This window comes from Podarcis filfolensis (genome assembly GCF_964270895.1).
Source record: "Podarcis filfolensis genome assembly, chromosome: 15".
Lineage (NCBI taxonomy): Eukaryota > Metazoa > Chordata > Lepidosauria > Squamata > Lacertidae > Podarcis > Podarcis filfolensis.
The window spans coordinates 3,977,040-3,997,355 of record NC_139618.1 but is presented as its reverse complement, the minus strand read 5'-3'; the positions used below and the strand labels follow the sequence as shown (position 1 = coordinate 3,997,355).

General features: G+C 45.8%; 1 protein-coding gene across 1 annotated transcript in view; it reads right to left on the bottom strand.

The window, feature by feature from the left end:
* The window catches only part of DOC2B (double C2 domain beta), a 139,844-nt gene that overhangs the window by 56,701 nt on the left and 62,827 nt on the right, over positions 1-20,316 (bottom strand). The window contains exon 4 of the mRNA XM_083587876.1: positions 16,956-17,065. Within this exon, the coding sequence (XP_083444002.1) occupies positions 16,956-17,065 (110 nt within the window). The remainder of the gene's footprint in view (positions 1-16,955; positions 17,066-20,316) is intronic.

Here is a 20,316-nt window from a genome sequence, read left to right as displayed (position 1 = left end):
GTTGTATTAAAAAACCTCGCATGACGGCTTTACTTGCGTCCCAAATTACTCTTTTTTCCACTTCTGTTCTCAGATTTATCTCAAAGTAGTCCTTTACCACTTTCTGGGCCTTTTTATACACCTCTTCGTCTCTGAATAGGGAGTCATTCATCCTCCATCTAAAAGAACCAGCTGTTGTTGGGTTCATCTCCATCTTTACAGCATTATGGTCGGAGCAAGTCTTTGGGCAGATTTCCACTTTCTTAATCTTTGATGCCATCCCACTAGTTACCCATTTTTGGTCAATTCTAGTCCAAGTCATTTTTGCCTCAGAAAAGAAAGTTCCCTCTCTCTCAAGAGGGTTCCTTGTTCTCCAAATGTCAATCAGGTTCATATTGTCAGTCATTTCAAAAAAGGTCTTAGGTAATCTCCCATCCTTGGAGATCACCTGTCTTTGTGCTTTGTCCATATTTGTAGAAACCACTCCATTCATGTCTCCCATTAAAATTACATTGTAATCCAAAAAGTCCATTAATGTCTCATGCAATTTCTTAAAAAATTCTGACTTCCCTTCATTCGGTGCATAAACTCCTATTATCAATAATTTTTCTCCTTGAACTTGAATTTCAATTGCCAAATATCTTCCTTGTTCATCTTTAAATATTAATTTAGGGGCCAACTTTTCCTTTGCGTAAATTACCACTCCTCTTTTCTTCACTTTGTCCGATGAGATAAATTCTTGTCCTAATCTTTTGTTAATAAGTAATTTTCGATGTACTCTAGTCACGTGGGTTTCTTGTAAACAAATCAAGTCCAATTGTTCTTTTTTTAAGATATGAAAAACCTCCCGTCTCTTCCTGGGAAGATTGAGTCCATTACAATTCCAACTTAGAATTTGCAGAGACATCTTGTTATTTATTTAGTTACCCCTCCAGCAGCTCCAAGCAGATCTTCTTCTGTTGGTTTTTTAGCCCCAAAGGATAGGTTTGAAATGTCTGGTAAATCTTCTAGGTCCGTAGGTTCCACCGTTTCCTTCGAAAGGTCCTCCTCATTCCTTGTCAGAAACTGTTCTTTATCTTGCACTGTTTTTATCTTAATTTTCTTTCCTTTATAATTGAAAGACAGGCCTTGTGGGAACTCCCATCTGAATAGTATGTTGTTCTTTCTCAATAGGGTGACCAAATCCTTGTAGTAGGTCCTCACTTCCAAGATATATTTAGGAATATCTTTAAAAATCTGCACATGAGAATCTTCAATCTCAAGGGCTCTTTGAAAATGTAAATTCAATATCTTATCTCTCTCCTCCTGAGATCTCAGAGTTATCAGGCAGTCTCTTGGGCTCTTTCTGTTCTGTCTCCTACCCAGTCTGAAAGCAGTTGTTATCTTAAATTCCTCCTCTTTCAAGCTGTCCTGCCAAAAATCCAGAAATTCTTTTGTAAGATAGTCTATCAAATTATCCTTTTCATTTTCTGGAATCAATCTTAATCTCAAATTTCTACTTTTCCTCTGTAGTTCCAATAAAGACAGGGCCGCATCATGCTCTTCCAGCTTTTTACAGACTGGTACTAACTTTTCCTGTGTATTTCCTGCAGAACTTTTTGCCTCCTCTGCCGAAGTTTTTGCCTCCTCTGCGATCTTTCTGGTTATCTCATTTTCTTGAACTAATTTATTTATTGTCTCTGTATTCAAGTCCAATTTTGTTGATAATTCATTCAACTGTTTGGAGTTTTCAGTGCTCTGCTTTGTGAGCACTTCCAGAGTTTCATTTATTTTGACTAATGCCTTTGTTATTGCCACTGTATCCATGGAGAGGGTTGAAGCAGCTGCAGTTGGATTTGTAATTGAGCCTCTTCTTTTCTGTTCAACTTTGCTCTTAGCCCTTGTTATTCTCTCCTCTGTTGGGCCACTCATATCCCAAGGTCGTTCCCACGGGAATTACTTTCAGATGGGGAATTCCACAAGCCTGTTCCTTACAGTAAAAATAATGGCTATTTTCCTGCAGCCTCTAGAGGGAGAAGCTCAAAGTTCCAAATACAAAGAAACAAAAGTTCCCTTCAGAGGTAACAAAAGTAGCAACCAATTGTCCAATATTTTCCAAGTAATATCAAATTGTATCTTTCCAAAGTGCCAAACTTGTGGCAAGTGGGGTCTTTACTTCTTGTCAAAAGGCAAAGCACCAACTTTGTAGCAAATCTCTGATGACAGTTCTCAGTCCCGGTGACTCACTTTCCAAGCAGTCCTCCCCAAGGGTTTAAAGCGGCAGAAATTTCCCCTTCTATGCTTCTTTCATGCAGGTAAAACAAATCACAAATCTTCCCCCCCTGCCCCTGCCTGCTAAGGGGGGGATTTGAGTCCAATGTCTGAGTCCGTCAATTTTAAAGCTGCTTTCTGTCAAATTGCAGCTTCCTATTTCGTTGCTTTGGTTACATGCAGTCCGAGAAAGGCAGACTTCCTTATTTTTTGCCTTCTCCGTTTTCAGCCAATTTCTAATTGTTTTCTTTTAAAGTTGTTGTTCAGTCTTACTCACGGTAGTCCAATTAAATTCCAAATGTCAGGAAGGAATCGGCGCTCTCCGTCAATGGCGACGCGGCTTCACTCCACGGGCTGGGTAGCGGCTCTCAGCACCGCGCTCCCCGGTGCCGCTCCGGAGCCTTTAAAAAGGCTCCTTTGCAGTGAGGGGGGGCGCTTAAGGTGCCCACCGAGCCTCCTTGCTCTCAGGCTTCCGCGCCTGAGATTTTAGGGGTCCCCGCTTCGCCGTAGCGGTCAGACCCGAACTCGTGAAGTAGCCTCCCTGAGCGGAGCTCAGCGGGAGGCGGCCATTAGGCGCTGGCGCCGACCGGAAGTCCCACATGCAGATCGTTACAATAAAAACATCATAACTTCTGGATTTCTGGACAGGCTTTGCTTAAACGGAAATATTTTAAGAAGCACCAAAAAGAGAACAGTGAAAGCGTCTGTCAAGAGGCAGGGAGTTCCACAGGTGCTGCCACACTAAAATATGGATTTCCTACACATTTGGAGCACATATTATGTTCCTTAATTTCAATGAGTCTGTTCTGGGTAGCACTGGCACTGGCCACAACCCTGGATTTCTAAGACATCTCATAAAATAAATTCTCCAGGCACCGTACCAGGAAAAATAAAACGTTAATGCAGAGAACAATGCAGCAATTAAACCCCGCAGTAAGCTTTAAAAATCGCAAACAACATAAAAGGCAGATATAAAAGACTGGCAGAATAAAGGACAATAAAAAAGGAGCAGCAGCTGAAATCCACATCAAATACAGGAGGTGAAAAACCACAAACCGTAGCAGAGAGAGCAGAAGACAAGATCTTTAAAGGCTTGGAAGAAGAAAGAAGCAAAAGTCTTGGCCGGGTGTTGAAAGACCAACCCAATCAAGGTGACCTTCCTTAGGGATGCCAATATTTACAGGTTAATAAAAAGTCTCTCTCTCCCCACCCCTCCACCCCGGATTTTAGTTAAATTCAGCCTCTGTTTCAAGGATTAGTAAGGACACAACCGTCTCACTTATAATCTTGTCTTTTAATTCCATGCCCATGTTATATCTGCCTATATAAATATGTGCGCATGTGTAGCGTCACGAAGTGGGGCAGCCCTGCAGCTGGATAGGGTGAAAGGATGGCCCATCTGGTACAGCATCCTGTTTTCATAGTAGCCAAACAGATGCCCTATTGGGGAGTCCGCAGGCACAAAAGCACTCTCCCCATTTTTATTTATTTTTTTAATTAAAGATTTTCTTGTTTTACAGAAGTATGTGTAATGTCTCTCGTATTTTTTCCATGTAACATTTTTACAAATCCGTTTCATTTGTTGAGACATTAGGGGGAGGAAAAAAAAGGGGGTGGAGGGGGGGAAGATGGGTGGGGATGGGGTCGGGTGGCGATGTTTCTATTATGCTTAATGTAGGGTTTTTATGGAAGTGAGAGCTGGACCATAAAGAAGGCTGGTTGCCGAAGAATGGATGCTTTTGAATTATGGTGCTGGAGGAGACTCTTGAGAGTTCCATGGGCTGCAAGAAGATCAAACCTCTCCATTCTTAAGGAAATCAGCCCTGAGTGCTCACTGGAAGGACAGATCCTGAAGCTGAGACTCCAATACTTTGGCCACCTCAGGAGAAGAGAAGACTCCTTGGAAAAGACCCTGATGTTGGGAAAGATGGAGGGCACAAGGAGAAGGGGACGACAGAGGACGAGATGGTTGGATAGTGTTCTCAAAGCTACCAGCATGAGTTTGACCAAACTGCGGGAGGCAGTGGAAGACAGAAGTGCCTGGCGTGCTCTGGTCCAGGGGGTCACGAAGAGTCGGACATGACTAAACGACTAAACAACAACAATGTAGGGTTTGGTGTTAGCGTTGCTTGTGCTGTTCACTTGTGTTCCTTTGGTGGTGAGAGAGGTTGGGGTTGGCCTAGGGTGTGGTTGTTTGTTTGTGATTGGCTGTGGTGATCTTTGTTTTCGTATGTGAGTGGGGTGGGTGGGTGTTTTGGATCAGGTTAGCCATATTGATTTGTTGGTGGATTCTTGTCATTGTCTTGTTGGGCTGTGTATGTGATAAAGGGGAGCCATACTGGGGTAAAGGCATCTTCTTCTGTTAGAATGACATAGGCTATGAGATTAACCCCACTCAATGGACCAGAACGTGGTCTAAACCCCCCTTTAAATCACTAATATGCACAGGAACCTCACCAAAATGCTGGAGAGGGTGCAACTCCACAGGCACATCCACTGCATGTGGTGGGAGTGCCCCAAAATCCAACTATTCTGGACAACAGCCACACGAGAAATATGTAAAATAACTAAGCAAATATTCGATATCACCCCAGAATTGGCCCTACTAAACATCTTCCAAGACAACAATGCCCATTTACACCACAAAGAACTCATAACCCACCTACTTTCAGCAGCCAGAAACACCATAACCAGACACTGGAGAGACCTGTCAGGAGTAAGCATGGACCAATGGTACCAAATAGTATGGGAAACAGCCCTACTAGAAAAATTAACCAATAAACTGAAACTGACACTCTCCCCATTTATGATCCCCCGCAACTGGGTATTCAGAGAGGCATACTGTCTCCGACAGGGGAGGCCAAACACGAGACAAACCCTGTGGTCTCTTCTAACTCTGCAATTCTGTGATTCACCAGTGAACTTCAGTTACACATCCAGTTCAAGAAAAGTTGCCAGCTTTAACCCACTTAAAGTCATCCCCCCAAAAAACCTCGGGGGACCCAGCATATTCAGTTGTTTCCTGAATATGCACTGAGCTGAAGTCTCAGTCAATTAACACCAAAGATGTGTTAAAATGTATTTGGGATGCTCCAGAGAGTGGGGTGTGAAGCCGGAAAGATACACAGTAGCTCCTTTAATTATCACCTGACTTAATTTGGAGGAGGCAGGTGAGCAGATGAGAAAACCGAGACGGAAGAACACAAAAAAACTTCTGATTTTTAAAAAAAGTGATATTAAATAAGGATGGAATGCAGGGAACGGAGTCGACCAAAAGGATGGAGTAATTCTCATATTATTAATTATCGTCCTCCTCAAACATCATCAATACATTTGTATCCCAACTTTTCACTCAATAACCTCAAGGTAATGTATATTATTCTGCCCCTTTCCATTTTATCCTCAACAACAACCCTGTGAGGTAGGTCAGTCGAAGAGACAGTGACAGACCCAAGGTAACCCCAGGGAAGATCATAGCTATGTGGGAATTTGAACCCTGGTCTCCCCCAGGTCCTAGTCTGACACTCTAACCCAGGCATAGGCAACCTCGGCCCTCCAGATGTTTTTGGGACTACAATTCCCATCATCCCTGACCACTGGTCCTGTTAGCTAGGGATGATGGGAGTTGTAGTCCCAAAACATCTGGAGGGCCGAGGTTGCCTATGCCTGCTCTAACCGCTGCAAAACACTTCTCATAAGGCTCCCGCATGGGCTTTTAACCGAAATGTGGGAAGCCAGACAGGTTAGCCAGCAAGCCTCTGGAACCTGTTTTTAAGGGGAGTTTTGCTTTTATTTTATTTAAAAAAAATATTTTCCCATACTGTTTTCTTTACAGGTAAAAAGACTTCACTTAAACAACAACACTGAACAGCTGTCAGGTGCTCAGCTGAAGATATTGTGGGATTTTTTAAATAGGAAATGCTGACAGAAAACGAAGGCTGTAGAACGTGGACCTCCAGAGAGGGGAGATGTGGAATGAAAGAACGGATGTTGACCTCTGGAACATCTGGAGTCCAGCATGAGACATCCAGCCCAGATGCATTGTTGTTTAGTCGTTTAGTCGTGTCCGATTCTTCGTGACCCCATGGACCAGAGCACGCCAGGCCTCCCGCAGTTTGGTCAGACTCATGCTTGTAGCTTCGAGAACACTGTCCCACCATCTCGTCCTCTGTTGTCCCCTTCTCCTTGTGCCCTCCATCGTTCCCAACATCAGGGTCTTTTCCAGGGAGTCTTCTCTACTCATGAGGTGGCCAAAGTATTGGAGCTTCAGCTTCAGGATCTGTCCTTCCAGTGAGCACTCAGGGCTGATTTCCTTAAGAATGGAGAGGTTTGATCTTCTTGCAGTCCATGGGACTCTCAAGAGTCTCCTCCAGCACCATAATTCAAAAGCATCAATTCTTCGGTGACCAGCCTTCTGTATGGTCCAGCTCTCACTTCCATACATCACTACTGGGAAAACCAGAGCTTTAACTATACAGACCTTTGTTGGCAAGGTGGTCTCTACTTTTTAAGATGCTGTCTAGGTTTGCATTAACAGATACATTAACTGGAGGTGAAAAGCTCAGCTGGTAGAGCATGCATGCAAACAGACCCGGGTTCAATCTCCAGTGGCAAGTCCTGGTAGCGCTGGCAAAGATTCCCTGCCTGGAGAGTTTCTGCCAGTCAGAGCAGACAGTACTAAGCTAGATGGGCTAATGGTCTGATTCAGCATATGGCAGCTTCCTAGGTTCCCAATCACAGCCATGAGGACTGTGATTAGGCAAAGGGACATAGCTCACTGTTACAGCATCAGCTTTGCATTCAGGAGCACAGTGGTTCAACCCTCAGCATCTTCAGGTAGGCCTGGGAAAGAGCCCCCGCCTGGTACCCTGGAGAGCTGCTGCCAGTCAGTGTAGATAATACTGGGCTAGATGGGACAACCACGTCTGACCTGGTGTCAAGGAGGGGGAAGCCATGAATTACCATTGAAATTAATGGGCATGACTAAATTGGGTTCATTAGGCTGTATGCAACATTAGTCGTGCAGAGTGGACCCATCAGATGAATGGGCATGTCTTAGATCCATTAAATTCAGCAGGCTTATTCTGCGTAAAACCAAGGTTGATACAGCCCAGTAATTTCAATTTGAGTAGAACTGAGATGGACACAGCCTTTTAATTTCAGTGGTTAGACAATTGTGGAACAGAGTTGGATTATTGTTATTATTATTATTATTTATTAAGTATACCCCACCCACCTGGCTGGGTTTCCCCAGTCACTCTGGACAGCTCCCAACAGAATTAATGATAATAATAATTTTAAAAAGGATAAAACATCAGACATTAAAAACTTCCCTGAAGGGCTGCCTTCAGATGTCTTCTAAAAGTCAGGTAGTTGTTTATTTCCTTGACATCTGGTGGGAGGGTGTTCCACAGGGTGGGCGCCACCACCGAGAAGGCCCTCTGCCTGGTTCCCTGTAACCTCACATCTCGCAGTGAGGGAACCACCAGAAGGCCCTCACAGTTGGACCTCAGTGTCCACATGCAGCCCATTAATTTCAATGTGTCTATTCTGAGTAGAATAGAGTTGTGTGCAGCCCATTAATTTCAGCGGGTTTACTCTGAGTAAAGCTGAGTTGGCTGCAGCCCATTGAACGGGAGGCGAGGCCACCAAAAAAAGCAATCCTGTCCCCCTCCCTTGAAAAATCTAAATAAATTTTATACCCTCTTTGATAATGTCCAAATGTAATTTCTTTTCTCATCAACTGATGCAGAATGGCTATGGGGAAAACACAGAAGAAATTTTCAGTGCGGCACTAATTATGAGATGGGAAGGGTGTGTATGGAAATCTAATGCCTGTCTCCTTCTTCCACACCACAGGTAATTTTGGAATCTGCTAATATGTCCTTCCATCTGCCTTCTTTTCTAAATTAAAAATAAAGACATCAAATGTCTGCAGGGTGGTCCATTGGGGTGACCTGCCCCTGGCTAGAATTCATTGGCTTTGCCTCTCATTGGCTCACCAGTCTGATTCATCTTTGCCCTTTGCCCTGCACTGGCTCCCGGTGGAGTACAGGGTCAGATTTAAGGTGCTGGTTTTGACCTTTAAAGCCCTTCACGGCCTAGGACCCTCGTACCTATGGGACCACCTCTCCCAGCGGAGGACCTTAAAGTCCATAAATAGCAACACCCTAGAGGTCCTAGGCCCTAAGGAAGTCAGATTAGCCTCGACCAGAGTCAGGGCCTTTTCAACACTGGCCCCGGCCTGGTGGAACGCTCTGCCTCATGAGACTAGGGCCCTGTGGGATCTGATTTCTTTCCGCAGGGCCTGTAAGACAGAGTTGTTCCGCCTGGCCTTTGGCTTAGAATCAGTTTGATTCCCTCCCCCTCTTTCTTTTTCCTTTCTCCTGCTGTGAAGAGGCTGCATCTTAATGTTTTAATGTTCTATTTTAATCTTGTTCTTTAAATTCTATTTTAATCAACTTGTTTTTATTATTGGTTGTTAGCCACTCTGAGCCCGGTGTTGGCTGGGGAGGGCGGGGTATAAATAAATTTTTAAATTATTATTATTTGCCCCCTCCTCTCCCGCCTCTGTGTCTGAACCGCTCTCTGCCCCAGCTGCCTCCTGCTCACTTAACCCTGTTGCCACTTCATCTTCCAACATCTCTTCCTCCCGGTCTGCCCCCTCTTCTCCCTCTGACCACTCACCGTCCCCCACCACCAACCCCCTGGCTCTGAGCCTTCTTACCCTGGCGGTTCCCTTGGGTGCCTCCCCAGCCAGTGTCACCCACCACTCCTCTCCACCCAAGCCAGCCCACGACATGTGGGCATATATGGGGCAAGGCAGCATTTCAGTTAAACTAGTCTCAAACCGTTAAGGGCTTTATATACCAACAGCAGCACTTGCAAATGCAAACAGAGCTGGATTCTGCCATTGAGCAAGAATGGTGGACTAGCTAGACTGTTGGGCAAAGGCCTGGGAGACCAGGGTTCAAATTCCCGCTTGGCCATGAAACTCACTGGCTGAACAGTCACTTTATCTGTCATCCCAACCTACCTCACAGGGTTCCTGGGAGGATAAAATGGGGAGGATATAAATGCAAGAAATGCAATGCAATAAAATAAAAAGTAAGCAACCTAGCTCAGTTGGGAAGAAGAAGAAGAAGAAGAAGAAGAAGAAGAAGAAGAAGAAGAAGAAGAAGAAGAAGAAGAAGAATGATGATGATGATGATGATGTCAGGGAACTGCCATCGGAGCCAGAGGCGGAGGGAAGGCTCCAGAGGGATGCCGGAGAGGGTCCCAGTAGGGAGAGAGGCAGCCCATCTGCTGGGGAAGGAAATCAGCGTAGCACCAGTGGAGAAGGGGGGCAGATGGGGGAATCGGCGAGGGGGCTCCAGGACTCCTCGCCGGAGACCAGTGGGGAGAGCACGGGTCCTCCGCTGTCCACACCCTCCCTGCGCAGTAGACTTCCGCACAGGGAGAGTAGGAGGAGACTAGGCGTCAAAGAACTTCTTTGCTGGAAGAAGTTCAAGAAACGCCCGCTGACGGATTCTGCCAGCGATTGAGACAGCCACGGATGGGTGGCTGTCCGGACAGAAAGGGTTCACCCAGGTAACCCAGCCAGGAGTGGCGACAACTTACGCACGAGCAACCCCTAGAACCATTACAAAGAAGAAGAAGAAGAAGAAGAAGAAGAGGAGGAGGAGGAGGAGGAGGAGGAGGAGGAGGAGGAGGAGGAGTTTGGACTTGATATCCCGCCTTTCACTCCCCTTAAAGAGTCTCAAAGCGGCTAACAATATCCTTTCCCTATATTTTGTTCCCCTATATTTCTATTGTTGAAATATACATATTTTTTAAAACCAGAAGCATTTTTACTTGGTATTATAGGCCAATACATTAATAGGCAAGATGTCAAACTGTTCTTATATGCAACAACAGCAGCAAGAGTATTGTTAGCCCAGAAATGGAAGCAAGAAGAAATTCCGACGAAAGAAGAATGGCAGACAAAATTAATGGACTATGCAGAATTGGACAAAATGACAGGAAGGATTCGAAACCTGCGGGACCAGAGATTTGCAGAAGATTGGAAGAAGTATATGAATTATTTGAAGAGCAACTGTAATCAACAAATTACGCTAGTAGGACTACAGGAAGTTTTGTAAGGAGAAATATACAAAGTGTTACAAAGTAGAAAAAGATAGAGATATTGGTTATGAGTTTGAAATGTAATAGGGAAAATAAGAAATGCATACTAAGAGATTAGATTGGAAAATTTTCAGACAGGACTGATGGAAGTAAAAAAAACTTGAATAAGATGTAAAAGTATGTTTAATTATTGTTGAAAATGGTATGTTAAAAAACTAAGAAAAATTTATATATACAGTGGTACCTCGGGTTAAGTACTTAATTCGTTCCGGAGGTCCGTTCTTAACCTGAAACTGTTCTTAACCTGAAGCACCACTTTAGCTAATGGGGCCTCCCGCTGCCGCTGTGCCACCAGAGCACGATTTCTGTTCTCATCCTGAAGCAAAGTTCTTAACCTGAAGCACGATTTCTGGGTTAGCGGAGTCTGTAACCTGAAGCGTATGTAACCCGAGGTACCACTGTATATAAAAAACCCAATCTCCTTTCCCTTCCTCCCCCACAACAAACACTCTGTGAGGTGATTGAGACTGAGACTTCAAAGAAGTGTGACTAGCCCAAGGTCACCCAGCAGCTGCATGTGGAGGAGCGGAGACGCGAACCCAGTTCCCCAGATTATGAGTCTACTGCTCTTAACCACTACACCACACTGGATCTCTAGAGTTCGGTACCGATAATGCCATTGTCGCAGGTTCAATCCCCTTATGAGACAGATGTGTATTCCTATATTTCAGGGGGTTGGACTAGATTGGGCTTCCTCAACCTCGGCCCTCCAGATGTTTTGAGACTACAATTCCCATCATCCCTGACCACTGGCCCTGCTAGCTAGGGATCATGGGAGTTGTAGGCCAAAAACATTTGGAGGGCCGAGTTTGAGGAGGCCTGGACTAGATGATCCTCGGGATCTCTTCCAACTCTATGATTCTATGAATCAACCTTGGTTCGATCTGGGCTGTTGATGTAAGCAGCCAATAACACCAAAAGGCTGGACTCTGTCCATGGTGTTGATTCAGCCTCTCAACAGCTGAAGAGGATGCGGAAGGGGCTTTCGAAACACAATTGGGCAATTTCGATTTACTTGTTTAGATTTTTTAAAAAGCAAACCAAACAAATACTGCCATTTTTAGGCCAAAACAGTCCTCTCTCGAAGACAGTCCGCGACGCAAAACCACAATGAAAAAGGTTAAAAGTCTAATGCAACCCACCCACCCGCAGTTCATCTTCCTTATGCAACCTCAGAGTCTGACCAATTTCCAGAAAAAAACTCCCCCCCACCGCCCTGGGTTCCACTTCAACAGAAGCAGAAACTGAAGCGACAGTGAACCCATTTGCAGCACCTGCTGCGTTTGAGCAAAAACAGCTCTTCCGAGCTATTTTCCCTTTAAATCAATTTTCATGGTACAAATACCTGAGAACTTTAAAGCAGGGTGGGGGGGGGAGTACTGAGTGGGGAGAAACAGCAGAAAAAATAAAAAAAATAAAAACCACACGGGCTTTGTAAGCTGACAAGCCTGTGGCACTTTTGAGGTATGACTAATATATATATATATTTTCTGGGCGAGATGAAGCGATCTGGTGAGATGGAAAGTTTCACGGCTCCTGGGGACCTGAGAGGGCCTGCGGTATTACATCGTGCTCTGTTTTTGTTACTGGGGGAGGGGGGGGGGAAATAAGGGCAGCAAAAAAAAAGGGGGGGGTGGTTTGGAGAGGAAGAGATGAGGAGACTTTGCCCCCAGCCCAGGTGTCACTGGATCCTAGCTACTGTCAGCCCCGGGCAGGAGGGCTGCGCATGGACCCTCTCATGGGCTGGATACATAATAATAATAATAATAATAATAATAATAATAATAATTTTATTTATATTTATACATGAGGATGGTGCAGCTGGAGGACTGGCTGAGGACCCAGGAGAGGACTCCTGAGGCATGTGGGGGCCTCTGCCAAGAGTGGGGGCAAATTGTGAGTGAGGATCCTTTCGCATCTCCTCTGTTCCCTCCACAGCAGCCCTCCCTCTCTGTCCTTGTCTCTCTCTCCAATTTGTTAGAGCCTCTCTCGAACACAGCGCTTTCAGACACTAGGAGTAGTACTGCCTGCCTGATGTGTGTGCATTTCTCTGGTCCACACCACCTCTCAGGAGGCAGAGACACTTCGCCTGCCACCTTGGTTCTAGGACGTTGTCTCCCAAACTCGGGTCTCCACTTGTGTTTTTTGGGGGGACTACAACTCCCATCATTCTTAGCTAGCAGGTCCAGTGGCCAAGGGTGATGGGATTTGTAGTCCAAAAGCACCCGGAGACCCAAGTTTGGGTCCTGGTCTAGGTGAAGGTAAAGGGACCCCTGACCGTTAGGTCCAGTCGCGGCCGACTCTGGGGTTGCAGCATTTATCTCGCTTTATTGGCCGAGGGAGCCGGCGTACAGCTTCCGGGTCATGTGGCCAGCATGGCTAAGCCGCTTCTGGCGAACCAGAGCAGCGCACGGAAACGCCGTTTACCTTCCCACCAGAGTGGTACCTATTTATCTACTTGCAGTTTGATGAGCTTTTGCCAAAAGAGAAGGGAGCAGATGGTTCCCCCTATGGTGCATAGCGAGAAATTGCAGAAATGCTCTCAGCCTTAAGATAAACTAGCCGAGCTCCTATTTATATACACAGTGGTACCTCTGGTTGTGAACGGGATCCGTTCCGGAGGCCCGTTCGCAACATGAACAGCCCGCAACCTGAAGCACCATATCTGCGCAGGTGTGATTTGGTGCTTGTGCACATGCGCGAAGCACAATCTAGCGCTACTGCGCATGCGCGAGTGGTGAAACCCGGAAGTAACCCTTTCCGGTACCTCCGTGTCACCATGGGACGCAACCTGAAAAAACGTAACATGAAGCAAACGTAACATGAGGTATTACTGTATAGGGTAGTCAGGTGGTGTGACAGTCTCAGATCAGCAATCAGCAATGGCAAAGCTTTGGCCATTAGGGCACCTGCCATTGCTGTAGCTGTATTTAAGATTAACCGCTGCATTTCCTGAAGACCCTCATGCCAGCAGATTGCATTAGTACCATCGGTGTGCGGTCAGTGGACTAGGGGGACTAGGCAAGTTCCCTAAATGTTCCCCTCCTCCTGAATTATTATTTTATAAGCAATCCAAATGAAAATATGCTGTTTGATTAACCAAAGCACTGCTACAGTCAATTGCAACATTTTAAGAGAGCAATCCATCTGGCTCACTGACTCAGCTTTGGAGCCCTGGCCAACAATTACCACCAGCAAAGAACACATTCTGCAACACTGGAGAATCTATGCAGTTTTACTTGACTTGCAGAAATGATCCCGGTTGCAGAACAGCACTTTTCTGGGCGCAGAATTTAAAGGGCCTCACAACAGAACATTTTTTTTTAATGCAGTGGCAAGACACAGCTTTGCTATATACCATATTTTTCGCTCTATAAGATGCACCAGACCACAAGACACACCTAGTTTTTGGAGGAGCAAAACAAGAAAAAAAAATATTCTGAATCTCAGAAGCCAGAAGAGCAAGAGGGATCGCTGCGCAGTGAAAGCAGTGATCCCTCTTGCTGTTCTGGCTTCTGAGATAGCTGCGCAGCCTGCATTCGCTCCATTAGACACACACATATTAGACACACACCTTACTTTTTAGGAGGGAAAAAGTGAGTCTTATAGAGCAAAAAATACGGTAAGTCTGGTCCTCTCCTGACCTGCTCGCTCAGGGTCTCACAAACCACCCTGCTTGCTCAGCTCTCCTTGAAATCTAATACTCCTCTTAGCCTAAGAATCTGCAATCGATGAACTGTTTCTTCAGCTAGAAGCATAAAAAATGAAAATAAACTTAGCAGATCTGGGGAGGGGAAAGAGGTTTAATTCCAGCTCTGCTGCTGCCAGTTGTGTAAACACACACACACATCCTTGCACATAGTAGCTGATGAATTGCGAACCTTTAAGGTGATGAAGTGTTCATAAGATAGATCCTCAGAAGCTGTCTCCTGAAGCCAGGTGGCTTATAAATCAAGCACCCTTCTCAGGAGGGGACGCTGATTGATGCCAGAGCAGCGACGCAAGTGCAAATGATGGCCCTCGATAAATAAGAATGCTGCCCTGATCTGCTGCTGAGAAAGGAGATTTTAATGGCTCTATCGAGGATCTGAATGGAATCCCAAACTGCGCCGTAGAGAGATGCTGCTTTGAACGGGACGAGATGAGAAAGCAGATAACGTCTGCGACTCAGAATGCCACAGAACCCAGGCGCAGTTTCTGCCCATCACAATTTCATGACTCTGAATTTATCAATTAACCAGTGCGGAGGGTCCCCAAAGTGAGTGCCATTCCCTGGGGTGGTGGGATTCCCTAGGGGGCAAGGGGGCAGCAGATGGGCCCCTCCATGTCTGTTGACCACTTATTTGCAATTAACCAGGCTAGAGCCTGGAGCAAAACACGTCCCTCACTTTGTGGCTAAAGTTTTACTGCTCCAGTTGCTTCCAAAGCTGTTTTCTTTTCGCCACATTTATTTGTAGTTGCGATTCTGAGTTATGATACGATAATCTTTATTGTCATTGTCCCATACAGAACAACGAAATTGAAAATCTACATCAGACATTCAGAAACCAACAAACCTGCTATCCCAGCTATCCTAGCCTGGTTAGCCCCCTAAAAACCCTAAAAACCCCATAATTAAATACAATATACTCCCATCGAGACTACCTTACACTGCGTTTAAAACCAAAATCGCATTTGAATAGAAACTGTTTCTCAGGCGGCTAGTCCTAGTCTTGTCACAAGTCACAAGCTAGCCAGTAATTTTGGTAATTGCAGGGCATACCGGATCAAGTTCAGTCAATTTTGTTGAATTAATAAAACAGTTTTAATTGGATTTTGAACAAATGTGCAATTCATTGTTACTGTTTCGAATTTTATTGTGTCGTTGTCTTCCATAGTGGGTCACGCAAGCTGCTATTCTGAATAATGCTTTCTATGGGGTGGGGTAGGGGGCACTGGGAAAGACATCTGAAAGCTGCCCTGTATCTGGAAGTTTTTAACGTTTTACGTTTTATTACGTTTTTATATATGCTGGAAGCTGCCCAGAGTGGCTGGGGAAACCCAGTCAGATGGACGGGGTATAAAAAACAAAATTATTATTAACCAAGGGGTGCCCCCCCAAAAAGTTTGGGAACCACTAACACAGAGGTTCCCTATATCCTTGCTTTTAACAGAAGGAGTAGATTAGGATGTTAGATGTTTATTGTTCTGTGTTTAATTATTTTTTTACAGCTTTTACTGAGTTGCGATTTCAAGTGATGTCTTCTTCTGTTCTGGATGATCATTAGAATAAGATACTGTATACAGACAGCCTCTTTTATCTATGGGCAACCTCAGGTGGAATATATTTCCCATGATATGTTGACTTGTCCCTTATACGCAGATCCAGCGAGGCACTTTCTAAAATCCCTGTTTGTACAAGAAAGCGGGTTCTCTCTGACAGAACGGTTGCATGGGCCGTTGAGCGACAACAGTGCCTTCCTGACCCATAAATTGGCCCCCCTTTTGCTCTGGTGGCAAAAAATATTAGGGAGGAGGCACCGGTTAAAATAGACATAAATTGTAAGGGGCGATTCGAAGGCCTAACCTGAAACTCAGTTTGTGTAGCTGTGACCGTATCCCTGCTATCGGTTATCTTCCAATATATGGTCTTTGCTTTTATTTACAAGCGCTTGAGTTATATTTCAAACCGATTGTGTGGGTTTGCCATGGCCTTGGGCTGGTACAATAAATTTATTTTAAAAATAATAAAGCTTTTCACAGGGTAGGGTAGTGAGGACAGGGGATGACTTTATAGAACCAAAGGGGCAGGCAAAAAAGTTTGGGAACCACTGATCCAGATCTTCCTTATCACTGCTTTTAACAGAAGGAACAGATTAGGTTGGTAGATCTTTCCTAATTGTTCTGTGCTTAGTTATCCCCTCACCTGCCCGGCTGGCTGCGGCTAATGAGAATTGTAGGCCAAAAACATCTGGCAGGTGCCAGTTTTGTGGAAGGCTGGCTGATTCTTTGAATATGCAATTCAAGCTGATTTTATTACATGCTGAATGCCGCCTCGGGAAAACTCTGTGTTTTTGGAAGGCGGCTAAGAAATGTGTTATGTCAAGGGTGGAGAGTGCCTTTTCAGCCTGAGGGCCACAGTTCCTTCTGAGCAAGCTTCCGGAGGCCACATGTCAGTGGTGGGCGGGGCCAGATCGAAAAGTGGGTGGAGCCACAAGCGACCATTTTGTTTTGGTACAGCAGGCTAGTTTCTGCACACACTCAGAACTGCCCTCCCCACTCTGTATCCTTCCAGGCAACCAAAATGTATTATCAGGGTTCCAGCACACATTCCAGCCAGCCGAAAGCAGCCCACAGGGCAGGCCAGGGCCAGAAAGAGAGGCGCAGAGGGCCACATCAGGCCTTGCCCGGCCTGAAGTTCTCCATACCTGTATGAAGCGAACCATTGTTCTTCCCATGCAGAACCGTGGTATGATAGCACACACGTACACACAGAACACATCTTTAAAACTGGCCATTTCCTTGGGGCCACCAGGCGATAGAGCCCCGGGGGTTTCACTCACCTGAGCGTTTTGCGGATCATGTCCTCGTCGGTGATCCCGTAGTACGTCAGGGTTTCGTTCCAAGTCGGATTCAAGGTGTTCCGCAAGGTTTTGGTCCGCAGCTTATTCGCCTGCAGGCAGCAGAAACAAGAGGAGATAACAAAGGGTGTGAATATGCCTTGTGCCGGATTGTTAGAAAAATGCAATGCAAAGACTTGCGAACTACCCAGCCTAAAATGAACTTATAATGTCTGGTTTCAATAGACTTTTCAAATGCTCAACTCAGTCTATTAGATAAGTTCATGAAGATACCAACAAAAGGTAAGTTCGGTAATATTCACAATACCGAGAGATGCTAGTAGAGTTGTAGATAGATGTTAATAAAGTTGTAGACAATGAAGTCATTCAGAAATTTGAGGACTAGTACCTTGCTTTATTTTTAAGGGAAGAGCTGTGCTGAGTGGCAGGGCAGACTTCAGGAAGGCAGACAAACTAAAGTCCTTGCAGGACTCAGGAGCCAGCTAGGGGCGATTCCACCGTCTCAGGGAAGAGAGAGACCATAAGTGATGAGAATATATTGCAGTTGGCAGGCCTTTAAAATATCCTTAGATCTTGGCATAATGATTTCTCACTACCATAAAGAGAAATGGCTGCCTTGGCACATTTGGTCCATTTTTAAAAAATAAAAATAAAAATGCAAGCTTTTATTGAGACATGATTGAGAAGCCGCGAAGGAGTGTTTCTTAATGAGGCTGATGTTTTCTTGCTTTCCCCCTTTACTTGCATGATTAAATATTGCCGTTCTGTGTTCTATGCAAGGTTTATAGAGATTAGGGATGTTGAACGATGGCGCTGGAAATGGAAACAGGAAATATTGGACAGTTCCATTGGAGATGGAGATAGGAGAGGAAGGCCTTGCAATTTGCAAGTGTGTTTGCGGTCAGGAGTGGAAATTATAGAAGGAAACAGGAGTGATATTCACTTTAAAAAGTCTGTAAATGTTACCTAAATAATTACATTATTTTCTGTGTTGTTGACACTTCCCTCCCACTGAAATGCAGAAGGTAAGCTGCACTGAGCTTCTTGGAGGAAAAGTAGGGTAGAAATGTGAATCACAATTAAAATGGACTAAAACGAAGCATATGCTTCATTTACTGGAGCTGCAATTGCGTGTCGAGACCCCGCAGCCACCCCCTCGTTGGGAATAACTCACACAAGGACACGGATATTAGGTTTATGTTATTGGGCAAATTTTGGCCACAACTTTATTGAAATTACAGAATGTGAGCGGTATTGGCTTAGGAATTGATTGGACCTGACTATATCTGACTCCTGCCCATTGTGCAGGAAGTCCAGTAGGGGTGAGCCACCGGTAGGGGGAGCCCTGTCGATGTGAACCAACTCAAGCTCCCCCTGGTGTTCCCGTCGGGGTCGTGTCAAGGCCTTAGCCCCCGAGCCGGGCTTCAGACTAGATCAACACCCCCGGATTCCTTTAACAGAATACCCTTAAGCACGGAGGGGCAGGTGATGGCCACACCTCCCCTCCCCCAAACAAGGTCAAACAATGCCTAACTGCGGCCCTAACAAAGCTGTGACGATTGCTACGAGGTAGGCGAAAACCAAGTGGCCAGTGCCAATAGCCAAGTGGAAAAATTCCTACCAGGCCCCTTGGACAACCAAGGCGACCAACCGAAGTCCATAGCAAGGCCATTGCCTAACCTGTAAAATGGAGAGGGAGGCGGGTGATTGAGGAAGTGAGCCAAAGAGGAAGTCCTCTGGCTCGCTCCTCCGTTTAAACGGCCCCTGCCACACACCCCCAGCCAGCGGATTGGCTGGCTGGGCTCTGACGTGGCCGGGATCCCCCGTTGCCCGGTGGGGAGTGGGTGGCCACGCGGTCCACCGCAGCTCCTCCCCACTGGGAAGTGGAGCGGATTTCTATGCACAACTGCAGCAGATGGAAGATGGGGCTGAAGCTATTCAACTGCCCCTGTGCACACACCTCCTTGGCTTCTACGGGCTGCAGAACTGTCTCCCCAGCCCTGATGTAACTACACCAATCCCCGCCAACAGCTCATTTACTTAAAACAGAAATTAAAAGTCCTTCGGTAGCTGGTAACCTTCCTCATCCACCAGGAAGTCTCCCTTTGCCATCAAAGCACAACCCGAGGGGAGAAGCGGTCATTGATTCTGAGTCAAGTCGCATTTTCAATCTCTCCCTCTTCCCTGCACCTCATCCGTCTTCTTCTTCCCCTTTCAGGCCCTGAATCCTGACAGATAGCTCTCAACAGAATTTATTTAATTCCGATCCTTCCGCCCTGAGACAGGTCAGCTTCCATCAAGAGTGGAGATGGATGCATCATTTTGCAAGGAGGGGCAGCGGTAGGGGAACCGGCCCACGGGTTCCTCCTCCAGGTTGGGCTTCCCCATTAATTTGCCGCATCAGGAGGACAACCGGACAGAGATCCAATTTCCACTCTAATTGGATGTAAAGCGAGACAGTTGATTCTCCCCGACCGGGCCACTTTTCAAGGTAACGAGCTCTGATGAAATCGATGTATAAGAACTTGTCCACTGAACATTTTTCGGCAGCGGCTTACATTTATCATCTTTACTTGGTGAGGCCTGCATTAGTGGGGAAACTGGGGGGCATTTAGCATGTCAAGTTAATAGCAGGAGCAATAAAAGATGCCGCTCTTGTTACAAGGAAGGATAGCTTCCTCTGTCAAGGAGCTTCCGAAAGTCACTGGCAACATTTGGTTCAAGGCTACATTCAGGACGGATGAAGATCTGCACATATTTTCAAGTACATTTCTCCCTATATAAATAGAAATGTAACGTGTCATCAGGCTCTGCAGTTCACACGGCCACCAGTAGGTGGCCACGTCAGCTACATCAGAGGAATGGCAGGCAGTCCCAAGCAATCCTTTTTTAAAACCATCCAAGTTAAGAACCTAAGCACATAAAGAAGAGCTTGCTGGATCAGTCCAATGGCTCATCTCGTCCAGCACCCTCTTTTCACAATGGCCAACTTGCTGCCTGTGGGAAACCTGCAATCAGGGTTCAAGAAGAAGATTACTCTTCCCTGCTGTGGGGTCCAGCAACAGGCATTCAGGAGCATTGCTGCCTCCAACTATGAAGGCAAAGCATAGCTGTTGTTGTTGTTGTTTAGTCGTTTAGTCGTGTCCGATTCTTCGTGACTCCCTGGACCAGAGCACACCAGGCACTCCTGTCTTCCGCTGCCTCCCACAGTTTGGTCAAACTCATGCTGGTAGCTTCGAGAACACTATCCAACCATCTCGTCCTCTGTCGTCCCCTTCTCCTTGTGCCCTCCATCTTTTCCAGCATCAGGGTCTTTTCCAGGGAGTCTTCTCATGAGGTGGCC